General features: G+C 41.5%; 1 protein-coding gene across 3 annotated transcripts; it reads right to left on the reverse strand.

Annotated features, from left to right (window-relative positions):
- Positions 1–302: 302 nt before the first annotated feature.
- On the reverse strand, positions 303–13,486 carry LOC108928399 (poly(rC)-binding protein 2). 3 transcript variants are annotated; one of them, XM_018742299.2, is made up of 13 exons: positions 12,787–13,480; positions 11,132–11,269; positions 10,866–10,889; positions 10,744–10,776; positions 10,318–10,434; positions 10,065–10,196; positions 9,260–9,388; positions 9,019–9,093; positions 6,753–6,794; positions 4,477–4,549; positions 4,119–4,171; positions 3,212–3,381; positions 303–1,375 (listed from the first exon to the last, which is right to left on the reverse strand). In XM_018742299.2, exons 2-13 carry the CDS (start codon positions 11,198–11,200, stop codon positions 1,339–1,341), a joined length of 954 nt encoding a protein of 317 aa, XP_018597815.1. In that variant the 5' UTR covers positions 11,201–11,269; positions 12,787–13,480; the 3' UTR covers positions 303–1,338. The 3 variants fall into 3 exon arrangements, with proteins under 3 accessions (XP_018597815.1, XP_018597814.1, XP_029103534.1); XM_018742298.2 differs by having other exon boundaries at positions 4,477–4,570; positions 12,787–13,479; XM_029247701.1 differs by lacking the exon at positions 303–1,375 and having other exon boundaries at positions 3,208–3,381; positions 12,787–13,486.
- Between the last annotated feature and the right edge of the window lie 169 nt (positions 13,487–13,655).

Here is a 13,655-nt window from a genome sequence, read left to right on the forward strand (position 1 = left end):
AACTAAGTTGCTTAATGTTGTAAGTCACTTTGGTGAGAAACATCAGCTAAATTAGTAAATGCAAATGAAAATTAATAAGGAGACCTTAACAGGCTGACTGTTTACACACATTTTTACTACCCAAGTTTATAGAAAATATTGAGCTCAACTCCAACATTTGAAAAGTTGTAAAAATTTTAAAAGCAATGACTGACCTTAAGCTTCACTGTGCCTCTCCAGCATCTTGAGCTGAAAAACTGCAGTGCTCCATGTAGTGACATGCAGTCAACATAGTGAAAAAGAACCACCTCAAAAGCCAGTAGTTGTAGCATTTCATATTTTAATTCTGTATTTTTTCCCCAACAATTCTGTGGCGCTCAAGTCTACAATGTTTTTGAAAACATGCAAAGTTTCTTTCCTGCAAAAAACAAATTTGAGCAGAGAGAAGCAGGAAACTAGTGTTAATCCATTATCGCCACCTTGTGTCAGCATAAATAACAGATCTGTCAGTCATCTGAAGTCATCTTTGGTAGATAAAAAAATATATTTTTTTCTCCAATTAAAACAAATATTCCAACTTAGTTCAGTAGCAGTCTTTAGAGAAAATAAAGAAGAAAGGCTCTGCCTCAGTGTTACACCCTGCCCCCAAACCCCCCCCCCCATCTCAAATACAAACACCTCTTGACAATTCAGAAACAATAGGGCAAAGAGTCTGATGCAGAAATAAGAATGACAATTTATAATTAAGATGTATACCATTACAAAGTGGTGTATATTAGTTCAAATAACCCAACAGCATAAGTGAACAAGTTCAGCATCTTTCTTTTTGCCTGATTGAACAACAACATTCCCATTTTGTCAAGAACTTCCAAAAATGTGTTTGAGAGTCACCATTTTCAAACATGGAAAGGGTTCACAAATTAGCAAGGATGTCAGGTGCTCTAGGAAACAAAAATACAAACGGAAAATTAAACGCAGAAAACAGCATTTTTTCCTTTTATATTTTATTTTTGTTTAAATTTAAAGAAAAAATCTGGCATTACAGAACTAAATCTTATGCCTAATCAGATTTTTCCTCTTGGAATTCTTGGGATGGTAAAGTCACAATGACAGGGAAAGTACAGAAGTGTTCCCCTATCAAAAGAACATCCTTAAAACCACCAGAATAATTCATAGGCAATTAAAAACAAAAAGTCTAATGGTGAAAAAATAAATAGGAAGGCAGAAAAACTTAGTAACGGGCTTAAATATAATATAAGGTAAACAGCTGGAAAAATTGGATTTTTGCATTAACCACTTTAGAAGGAGCTGATGGTAAAAAGTGTGTGTTGGGGCTTAGTGCAGATGCAGTGTCATGTGTCAGTTGGTTGCCAGTCCTGTTGCTTCGGAGGAGAGCCTGGAGTGAGATATTGGAAATACCGAGGGATAGGGGTTGGTGGAAGGGAGAGGAAAAACAACAACACAAAAAAAAAATGAAGGCATTCTTAATAACAGAGTCAAGTTGCAAAATAAAATCCATTAACCCAGACATTGAACATTAGAAATCATGGCTATACAGAGAGGAAAAAGGGGCAGTATGCACATACACAGGATTTTCAGAAGTGACATGGCCAGCCAGAATGCCATTAAATGACCTCCTTATTATCAACCTATGACCGGGACACAACCGTAGAGCCTGCAACACTGAGCATAGACTCCAATGTTACACCGGGAAGGAGAGAATGCTTATGAAACTAGACATTATGGTATTATTCTTGGACAAGCTGTGGGCAATTCTAAAAGTTGCTGCAAGGCTAACACTTCCAGACAGCGTCATCAAAGGGGTAATGAACGCAAAATGAAGATGAAATGACCAAGGTGGGCATTTTCATTAAACATCACAATTATAGCATGGTTTACCGTTACATTAAAATATAGAGTGTTCTAACTGCTTTTGCAGAAAACCAGCTATTTCACGTATGCTCTGAAAACACCTCATCCAATTTTCCACTGTCTGGACTGATCACAAAACTGTGCAAAGGATTTTAATTTAGTTCTTGTTCAGCAGGCAAGTTAAATCACAAAATGCTTACAGACTTCAATGACAAAGTGAAGATCCAGAGTCTATATATTACATCTATTTGGAGTCCAAAAGTTTGAATGAAATAATTCAAAACATAATGAAACCTCTATATGACATGAAGCAGTTTGGGGAAATCACAGACTAGCCAGTAAATTACAAAGGCAGCCTCTGGGATTTTTATTTTTTGCAAATTAGGAGACAGCATGCTACACATTTGTGTCCAGAGACAGTGCAAACATGGCAAGTTTTTTCATTTAAATTAAATAAAACCCCTTTTGCATGTTCAATTAATAATAAAAATAATCTAATATGGGGAGAGCCTGCGTTTCTTGGACTTGGAGCCCAAGTCTGCTGAAAGTTTAGGCTCTGCGGTGGCTGAGGGGGCGGGACTACTGGAAGATGTCCCGCTGACAACATGGAGGGCCAGAAGGGGGAGGGGTTTGAGGCCGAGCAGACTGGAAACACAGGCAGGAGAGCTGGGGACTGCGGGGTCGGAGGAGGACGTGGAGGTGGAAGGGGAGGGGCCTGCTGCCAGTAGGGAGGACAGGGAGATGGAGGCTGGGGAAGGCACCACACACGAGGAGGAGGAGGAGGAGGAGGAAGAGCAAGAGGTAGCAGTTGTAGTAGCAGCAGCAGCAGGAGTGGTGGTAGTAGTGGAGAGAGTGCAGAGGCTCGTGCTGTGGGTCTGTTCAAGGTTCAGGGAGGAAGGTTTAGAGGACTCTATGCTGCAGAGAAAGAGAGAGAGAAGGGAAAAAAAACAGAGGGACACACAGTCGGGACGGGTTACAGGGCAAGCTGGGTGAGGGCCAGGGAAGGAGCGAGGGAGGAGTTCCCAGCTTTGGAGAATAGGGGCACACACTGACATGGGGTGAACTTGACGAACAAGGCACGGGACAAGAAACCTTACTGGTAAAGCAGTTTCACTAAAACTGCAGGACGAGCCAAAATAAACCTCCTCAGATGCCAGTAAGGTTAAGGTTAGGAGCCTGACAACAGCAGAGTGGTGAACTGAAGGGCATTTGAGAAATACCCATAATGAAGTTTTCTGGATAATTGTGACCCTCAAGTACTACATTAAGAAGTCTGAAAATGAGCAGTAGTGACAGCAGGGGAGGTTAAAAGTACATCTCCAAAATCACAAAAGGGGACAGCGCATGACATTTTAATTACCTGGCATTGATGAGGTATTCTGCCAGGCTGATGCTGGCAGCCGATCCAGTGATGGTGACCTGCCGGTCAGTGGAGCCTTCCACTGGGTTGGCGATCTTGATCTGGGCCCCAGACATTTGCCTAATCTCATTGATCTTGGCACCCTGGCGGCCGATAATGCAGCCAATTAACTGAAAAGACACAAACAGCATCATTTATGTCTATTTCTGCAGTACTAAGACCTTATAAGTGTTTCAAATTATCTCCCACTTAAGAAATCGTCTACATAAGTATTCAGCTTTTACTAACTGCAAAGTGGTGACTTTGGAGATACAGGCAAATCGAGTTACAAACTTCTGGTCCAAATTGCGTTCATAGTTTGAGTCCCCAGTGTAATTGTTCAGTTCACTGACAGAACATTTCCCTAGTGTTATGATAGATTTGAGAACAGAAAATGAGCCCAACTGTCCCGCTCCAACACGACAAATAACTCTACATTCCCCCTCCACTCCTCTCAATGCCTCCTTGTTTATCAAAAACCAAGCTGTTTTTTTTTTTTTTTTTTTACATTTATGTTATTGCAGAACTGACGGTACCTTCAAAGTTACAAGATTTTATTTTCTCCTGCCTCTGTTGCATTTTATCTGTTATAACGATGATGGTGATGATGAATCTTAAAGATTCATCAGTTCATTTTTGGAAACCCTTTAATCTAGTAATATGACCTTTTTTCATTTTTTTTTTTGTGAGTGCAGAAACAGTTTCTGATAAATCATGAAAATTCTTCATTTGAAGGAAGCCAAACACAAACTTTTCAGGACAAATTCCTTCTGCTAACTAGGGGGAAGAGTACATTAAGATTTTCAGACAACATTTAAATAAAAAAAAATGCTTAAATAAAGATTTCATGCTGTGACTGAAAACTCACATCATTTGGAATGGTCATCTCATGGGAACTGCTTTGAGCGGAGGCATCGATTCCTGATAAGAGGAGGGGAAAGCGTGCACATGCATGCACACACAAACAGAAGAATTCCATGAAGCCTTTTTCAAACCCAACCTTTTCTCTGCAATTTGTAGTTCACTGACTACAAACGGCTAGCTATTCAGGAATACGCTAAGGTTATTGCTCAACTTAAGTCCTTGGGTATTTTATGACGGCTATTCCCTATTATGGTTTTATTTTCAAATGTCAGCATCGCAAGTGTATGCAATACAATAGCAAATACCAGAATGACAAGAGTGAGTGACAGATGCAGCATTTCCCACCCTTCCAAGAGACCTACCAGAAAAGCCCTGGCTGCTGGGGGCCAGTGGAAAGGGACTTTGCTGCATAGCCAGCTGGTGAAGTTTAGTGAGCTGTGGAGAAATAGAGGCAGACTGTGAGAGGAAGAGAGGGAGAGAAAAGGAAAGGAAGAAAAGGAGATGCACAAGTCCATGGTCAGTATAGTGACACTGAATAACTTCAACGAACAAGAGGGCAGAACTTACTTCGTATTTCACATTACATTGGTGTACATAAAGGTATTATTGTACCTTTATGTACACCAATATAATTCAAAACCACCAACATATAAAGAAGGCAGTAAAATATTGTCAGTGCCTAATAAATCTTGAAAAAGTGGGAACTCTATGAGCTGGTACATCTAAAGCTAACTGAAGTTTCATTCCCATTTGTTATTATTTGCAAATCTGGAATAATTTGTAAAATGTAAACGGTTCAAAATTTAAGTGGACAGCTGGCATTATTTCGTTAAGCATATAAAACATTTTTTTTTTTTAAATGTGTGTCACGTGAACATTTCAGTTCTTCATTTCTGAGTGTACTCACTTTAATTTTAGTTCACACCTGATATTTGTATTCAGTGATGCCTTCGATTTACAGTGATGAGGATCACAGTTACAAGATGCACACGATGATGTTAAGTGTCAAAAGGGACTATGGGATGGAAACTGTTATGGAAATCCAGGTTCTGTTTAGACTGCTTTGTCCAGCCAAAACAATTAAGTTCATTCCTCTTTATCACAATATAAAAATACATGTCTGTCATGTCTGAAATATTTTGGTCTCTAGTAGGCCTATACTTAAGGACCATTCCCGTTACAATTGTTAAGTAGGGCCATAGCGAAACACCAAGCAGAAACCTTTGGGTTACAAGTCTGTGTGAAACTATTCCACTGTTTTCTCTGGAGTCTCAAATGGCTTAGCCATCCATTCTAACCTCCCCAGGCTCAACTGTGCAAACAATGCAGGCATTTGATGGATGGGTCACTTGGCTCATTTATTTACAAACCTAGAAAGAACAACTCGGAATACTAAACCCAGGTCTCAAAAATGTTACCAGCATCTACTTCCCTGTAAAGTAATTAGAGCTTATATATTGTTAATGCACTATAGCTTGCATTTTTAAAACTGGTAACATAATATGGTTGCAATGCTTCAAAGACACCTTTTAATGTAACATCTGAGCAATCATCCTGTTTCTTTTGTCATAACTCTTCTTTTTAAGAATGTCAATTTTTGTTGTCTTTGTCTTCCTGGTTCTGATCTATCGACTGAATAAGGCAGTGATGCAAGAAAGTGTCTGACAAGACAGAAATGGTCAGTGATTTGGATTTCAACCAATTACTCTTCACATGGACAAAGTAAGATTTTTTGCACATACACTTCAAAAATTACAATGGAGCACATAAATACCATGTTGGCTTGGTTTGTGTAACAATGCAAATAACAGAATTGTACTGGCTAGGGTTGTGAAAATGTTCAGCCACTTTAGTAACCTGCTCATTCCCGAATATAAAAGGGAAAACCCAGATGTTTCTATTTAAGCAACTGATCCAAAACAAGATACGGAGGAAATTATGTATTCAGCCAGCTGCTGCAAAGAATAGTGGCTGTATAGTTTGATCTTCAACATGTGTAGCTGAATAAGGTGCTTATGACATTTCCACAGCAGTATTTTACTTGAGTTGTGGTGACTAAGACATATAATCTCTTCCTTACATCATTATCTTTGCCATTTCTATTAAAAAAATTTCTACTTATAAAATACTTCACAGCAGGAGCATAGTATACACATGAACCAGTGCTCAGTGAGCAATGGGATGAGAGAGCACACAGTTCAGACAAAAAAGTAGGCGAAAGCAAGACAGATGAAAGATGATTGGACACCAACCCCAAAGCACTGAACCAGCTATCACCAATCTTTTCTTCCAGACACGATCTTCAAGAAGTACTGATCAATCCTAGCTCACAGATTTCCTTTAAAAACAAAAATACCGACCAAAAAAAAAAAAAAAAAAAACATTTACAGACTGTAAAAAGCAAATAAACTATGCTACAGAGTATGACAAAAAAAAAAAAAAAAAAAAAAAAGTCTGAAATAACAGACTCAACAACTCAACTGGGGCGGGGGGCAGGGTGAAATAAAGACGCTCGATTAGGTTGTATGAACGCCTACATTGAACGTTGCTGACCTACAGACTCCCCGAAACCCTCCCCTGCAGCTGGGGTAGGTGTTCAAGGCTGCACAGATGGTGGAGAGGAAGCTACAGCACTTACATCAGGCTGTGGAATCGCGTGCTGTCCTTGAACGGCATACGCCTGCAACGAGAACACAGCGTTCAGGGGATCACCTCAAATACGCCTCTGACTTAACAGACATCCAAGATCCACTCTGCTAGCCCTTTCAACTAAATTCAGAATGAACTTTAAAAGAAAAATAAAAATAGAAACACATCCTTCTCCCTTGTTACAATTCTGCACATAATATTCAATTCCCCTTTAATATGCCAGATCTGAAACTGACCTATCCAGTGTGAGAAACCACATATTCAAATCTGCAATTCTTAAGTGTTTGTTATTATGCTTTAATCTGTAAAACACTTGTTTTCTCCAACTGAAGTCATTTAATAAGAAAACTACAACAGTGTGAAAATGAATACCACCCAGATGATTTCTTTACAACCAGGCCATTTTCCTTAAGGTGGCCCTTCAGACATGCCATGTTCAATAATTCATCAATAAATCAGCACCAGGAACTGTAGAAATCTACAGTTAGGATCCAGTTATAATGAAACTGTGCTAATTAGTTTTGCTGCTAATCTTTGAACTCGTGTCGTGATAAAGGCAGCCAAAATGTCACATTTACATCAAAGACAAAATATACTAAAAGGCATGCAGTATATTTTCGGCCCACATGCAATAAGGCAACGTAAAATCACAAAAACAGAAAAAGCAATCATTTCAGCTGGACATAGCCAAAGGGAATTCTGTCAAAAGCATACACAGAAAGAAAGCAAATATAACATGAGGACTTAGTTTAAAATTTTGCTGAGGCATCAGTATGTATAAATATTTCCCTTGAAAAAGTGGATCACCCCAAAACATGTCATTTTTAATAAGCATACTTTTAAAGAAATGCTGAAATTAGCTGCAGAGTCATTTTCACAAGTATTTATATAAATTCTGTCAGTACCAGAAGGAAACAGAAATGTGTTCTGGTGGGATTTTAAAAGCAAAAATCAACAAACAGTAGAAGAGAGAGTCAAATGACATCAGGAAATGCTATTACAAAATTCAGAGCATTCAGCTTCTTCCTACTTCAGTTTACATAGGCTCATTTTAATTATGGTGTTCCAGATGCCAACAGCAGTGATCATATTTTTACCATAAAGACATTTAACACAACACATACTCAAAAATAAATCATTGTATGAATTTAAGACATCTGAGGCATGAGACACCACTGACAATGTTCTCAATCATCTAGCAATAGTTTTCCTGTAACTTAAATTATTTTCTCCAACACCTGCAACTGAAAAATGTTTAAAAACAGAACATTGTTTGATATAGAGGCTCTATCAACATCTTAAATTCTGTAATTTAAATTCATACAACAAGTGAAAATAAAACATTACAGGCTTTAATATGGAGAGTCAGGAAATAGGAATGTGAAATTTCAGAAATATTTCACTTGGATTTAATCCTGGTTTGCATACTAAGGAAACAAGCAATTATTCCTGAAATCTCTCCATTTTTTGTCTAGTTACATGCATTACATGATTTCTACTGATAATCAATACAATGTTAAAATGATATAATCCTTAAACAGAAGATGTAAAAAATGCATTAAAAAACCATGCCTTAAAATAACATTGCAAAATGGTGCTTTTTCACAACTACAAATCAAATACATTTCTGCTGAATTCTAGAGATTAGCTGTAATCCTCCTGAATATTTCAATATATGACAGAGTGGAAGTGCCACCATTTCAGAAGCAATATTGCAAAGCACTCTCTGCAGGTAAAACAGGATCTTACAGTAAACTTACCATTTACACATATATACATTTTTACTTGGTAATTGTAACCTCTCCAGAGAAATGTCTGAGTAAATGGAGGAAACCAGCAGAAATGCTATAAATAAAATGTGTGTTACTCCCATTTCATTAAAGGTAATTTATCAGTATGAGTTTCTAACACTGAAATTTGATATTTATATATAAAACACAAAAAATATAGTATATGTATGCACACACACCATCCACTTAATTTCACAGAGCAAACACAATGTACCAATATAAGTATTCAAACAAAATTTTGTGAAATTTTTAATAAAACAAAAAATGATTAGTGAAACGGACAACGTCATTTAAAAAGATTTATTGCCATTTATATAAGGGTTGTAAAGGGCATTTATAATTCCAACACAGATAGTGCAGACCATATGACAGATAAGAATTTCATCAAAAATTAGTGTGTCAAATCAAAGGTTCAAGGACTGTCTCCAGCAAAAACAAGACACCTCCATCAAGCCTGGTACATACCTGACCTCCTGCAAAGATAACAGGAGAGCCTGACGGCTTGGGTCTGTATGGGATGGTAACACCCTTTGGAGGAGACTGCAGAAGGAAACCGAGGCATACAGAAATGGTAAAAGACCAAAACAGAGAAGAAATTCACTGGAGCGAGTATTTATTTTGCCTTCTACACCAACAGCATCTATTACTGCTCAGAGCCTCAGAAGAAACCAATAATCACAAAGAAAAGAGTGCACTGTAGTCCTACCTCAAGCATGACCACACAGATCTGCTTGACACACTCAATGATGGATTGGGGAGTGCCTGCAATGGTGATGGCTCGCTCTGTGGAGTTTGGAAGCATATCCCCTGCTACCTGAACTTGTGCACCTGTTGACTAGGAGGACAGAAAAATAGCTAAACATTTCACCAAGCATGCCTTCAGGCTGGTAAGTTGGCAGGTCTGTGCGATCCGTGTTTCTAAAAGCCTGTTGCAGACTGCATCCCTCAGTAGCTCAACACTGAAATACACCTGCCAGTCTCCCCAGTGAATTCATAGAATTAAACTGCCAGAGGGACTGAGACATCCTTTAATGTATGTAGTTCATTACCATATTTAGAAGCTGTGGTTGGCTTCTCCCTCACGCACGTAATCAAATGTTTTCATCACACTAACGTGAGATTCTAACTCCGCCATGGACAATCCCAAGCCCAGCTGAGAAAGGAGGAGGGTTGGGCACGGGGCTAGCTACCCCACACCGTAAGAACCTTGCCAGCTACAGAAATGCCAACAAGGGCTCTCCTTGGAAACGCCAACAAAGAAACTTCAAAGGAGAGCCCTTGTTGGCAGCCTATGCCCCAGGAGGGGTGTAAAACATAAGTAATGTGAGAGTCTGCACACATTTTGTTTACTGCTCAAAAATATACTTTTTTTTTTTTATTCCTTGGCATCAGTGAACAATAAATCTGACTGCTCATTGTGTTTTACCAACATTATGATTGTGGGAAAAAATGCTGAGGGTTTCATGTACTCACTGCCCTCCGATGAGTACTTCCCCCTGAGCCATGCCCACCTCTCTGATCTCCTTGATCTTGCAGCCACCTTTGCCGATGAGCGAGCCACACTGGCTGGCCGGTACCACAATGCGAAGAGTCACGGGTGGCTTGCTGGTGGCTGTGCTGTTTGTCATGGAGCTGCTTATATCCTGGGGAAAGGCGTGGTCACACACCAGAACTTGCTGTACAACATTTATAAATGACAGGTACAGGAGTGGAAATAGGTAAGCACCCAAAAGGAGTAGCATGGGCAGAGTGTATGGGGCGCACCTCCTCAAGCTTCTCAATAATCATCGAGAAGGCTTTGAAGATGGCGGTAGTGGGCCCTGCCAGGGTGATTATCCTCTCCGGACAGTTCCCCTCTGAGATGTTGATGCGTGCACCACTCTGAACAGCAAGAGAACAGAATCATTTCATCTCACCTTTTCATTCATTCATCAATCATTACTAACAGTTTACACACAGTATGCGTTATGGTGATTTGGACCCTATCCCAGAAACCACAGGTGATAAAGAGAGCACCACTTAATTTTAAATGCTAATTTTCTTTTTGCACATAAGACAATGTGTAACACTTTCATCCATTCATGAATGAAATCTGAATTTACATTCTGCAGACAGAATCACCTGATTGGGTTTTTAATAGATTAGATTTACCAGTCCATTGTACTAGTTTAAACACTACATCCACCTTACCTCTTCTCTCATTTTCTTTACAGATTCACCTTTCTGTTGAGAAAGACATACATCAAAACTACTTCATACATCAGTGACTGACTGAAAACAACTTTGTAAGGAACAAATTGTCTTTTACTTACTTTGCCTATAATACTTCCAACTTCCTAAAAAGACATAAGAAACACAGAATGTAAACACATTAATGCTGATTTGTACATTCACTTCCATTCACCACTGTTGTGAAACATGAGAAACTTTCAATCAAGGAGAACATTATCAAGCAGAAAGCTCCACCAAAAATGCATGTCATATAAATGGCAAAGATTAACACTGCTAGATGTTCTAAATAAATCTGGTTTGGAATTCCAGCTGTCATCTTCATGATAAGCAAAGTGAACATCCTAACCTTGCCGTGCATGAGCAACCTGATGGTCAGAGTGACATTAAGCCCTCCTTCAATCACACCGGAGTCCATTGCTGCAGCGTAGGGTGACGGAACCTGGATAGTCAAATAGTTGGGTGTCTTTGGTCAAAAGAATGGAATCTGAGAAAGAGGAGGACAACAACACAGGAATCTGGATGACCGGAACAAGCCAACAAACCACAGGACAACAGCAACAAAATTCCCTACCCACTAATAACAGAGAAGAAAGGGGGGGGGGGGGGGACGACCACCTATTAACTTTACACAAGCAATTTAAACTATTTATATAATCGGCAGGATAGTGGTACAGCGAGTGGCGCTGCTGTCTCACAGCGCCTGGGTGGTGCGACAGGACATGGGTTCGACCCCCGCTCGGTCTGTGTGGAGTCTGCATGTTCTCCCCGTGTCTGCGTGGGTTTCCTCCGGGTGCTCTGGTTTCCTCCCACAGTCCAAAGGGGTGGGTTCAGGTTCCCCATAGTGTGTGAGTGAGAGAGTGTGTGTGTGTGTGTGTTCCACTGATGTATGGATGAGTGACCCAGTGCAAGTAGTGTATCTAGCAGTGTAAGTTACCGTGGTGAAAAGGTTTGTCTGCTGGTAATGCTACATAAACAAATGTGAATGTATAATAAACTTTATTCATAAACCCTTTCAGGATTATATTCAATATCAGTGTCAGTCTTCGCGAATGTGCCAGAATTCACCCAATTCATGAGCAACGCCTCACCAACACTGTCACCAGGGAAGCACAGTGGCCCACAGGCATGACGAAAACTCGAAAAGTTCCTCAGACCGCTCGAAAAGACCTGTAACTTAGATCACGTGTGTTCACTCGTGGACACCAGAAGGGCATTACATGTTTATGTTATCCGTTAGGGGAACCGAAAATATTATGAGCAGTAACACTCAACACAGTCAGTGCAGCGGAGTTAAACATAGACAGATGGGGGGGGGGGCACGTAGGGCTTGTCCACTGGAGAATGTCCGACACTCTCTACTCGTGTGCCTCAGAATACCTGCTAATTACGTAAAACTAAATAATTTAAATTCAGAATACCAACGACCTTTCGTAAGCAAAACAATAATTAAAAAAATGCTGCTTTTGACTGCAAACTTAGCTGCAGCACACTCAGTCACATTAGTCATTACTGTACGAGCTAGAGAACATCGTCACGTCACACACACTGTCTCGTGTCCACCGAAGAGTGGAAGCCATCGCTCCCGCCCGTCGCTTCCTTTCTTTCGGACGGGAGTTTTTATTTACGCTTTTTAAACAGGGTATTCGGGACAGTAAGGAGGTAGCAAGGCGAGCGGCGGCCGGGATGGGGGGTCGTATGCGCTGTGTGCTGCAGGCCACTCGGGCACAAGCACTGAGCCTGGCCAGGGAAAAGGAACCGGAGCCTAACTAAGTTAGCGCCACGGGCCGACGGCGCGTTATGGCGAACAGGAGCCCCGGGCCGGCACGGCAGGAGGGACGGAGAATATAGAGGCGGAGACAAGCAATGCGCGCCGCGGCCGCCTCGCGGCTGAGCTCAGACCATCGGGCCAGCATGCGGCAGTCGCATCCTGATCCTCCCCACTGACACTACCGTACCACACACAGCCCCCCTGCTGCAAAACGTAACCTCGTGCGTTCTTACCTGACCTGGCCGCTTCCAGGCGCGTTCCGGGGGAGGGCAGGGTTCCGAGGGCAGAGGGGGAGAGGTTCGGGAGGGTGTGCACCCCGGGGCCCGGGGGAGCGTCAGAGAAGGACTCGGGAAGAAGGGAAGAAAGCTCGCTGCGAGATGAAGCTCCACTCTTTCACACAAAGACAACAAAACAGCCACCTTTCAACTTTCACCCTTCACCCATCCCCCCGGGTTCCCCCCCCGTCTGACACGCACGCAGCCCGAATGAAAATACCGCAAGAGAAGGAGCCACGAAACGAGCCGAATGGTAGTAATGGACGCGAATACGCAGTAGCGTCGATGGCGTTTTATTAATCTGTCTTTTTTTTTTTTTTTTTTTCCTCCGCGGTGCGGTTTCGTAGCGCGAGGTCGCCAAACAAAAACAACGTCACGTTCCCGTGCAAAGACGCGTCGCGCGACCCGCTGACGTAGCTTGCGTGGCGGCCGCGGGTCGGGGCTTAGCACGTGCCGAGCCGGGCTGTCATGTTTACGCTCGCGCAGCCTGGCTCCTGGTTTCACGGGAATGGTTTGCTGATGTGCAGCCGCCTTTCTTCAGATATGAACAAATAAGCGGAATTAGCAGAGTGGCGCAGAGGTTTTCAGTGTCAACTCTCCCGGCTTGGCCAGAATAACCCGTTTGTGTACTGAAAGTGCGCAAGTGTCACCCGCTACACACTGCGGCACGAGGCAGCCTGCCCGCCCACCCGACCGCGTGGAAACGAGAAAGGAAAGGCGTCGTATGCTATGGCGGATGACAGCCCAAAGAAATGACATATTATTATTTTTATTACCATTTACCTAGCTAACACCTTCGTCCAGGGCGACATACAATTTTAGACAAA

This window comes from Scleropages formosus, chromosome 22, assembly GCF_900964775.1.
Source record: "Scleropages formosus chromosome 22, fSclFor1.1, whole genome shotgun sequence".
Taxonomy (NCBI): domain Eukaryota; kingdom Metazoa; phylum Chordata; class Actinopteri; order Osteoglossiformes; family Osteoglossidae; genus Scleropages; species Scleropages formosus.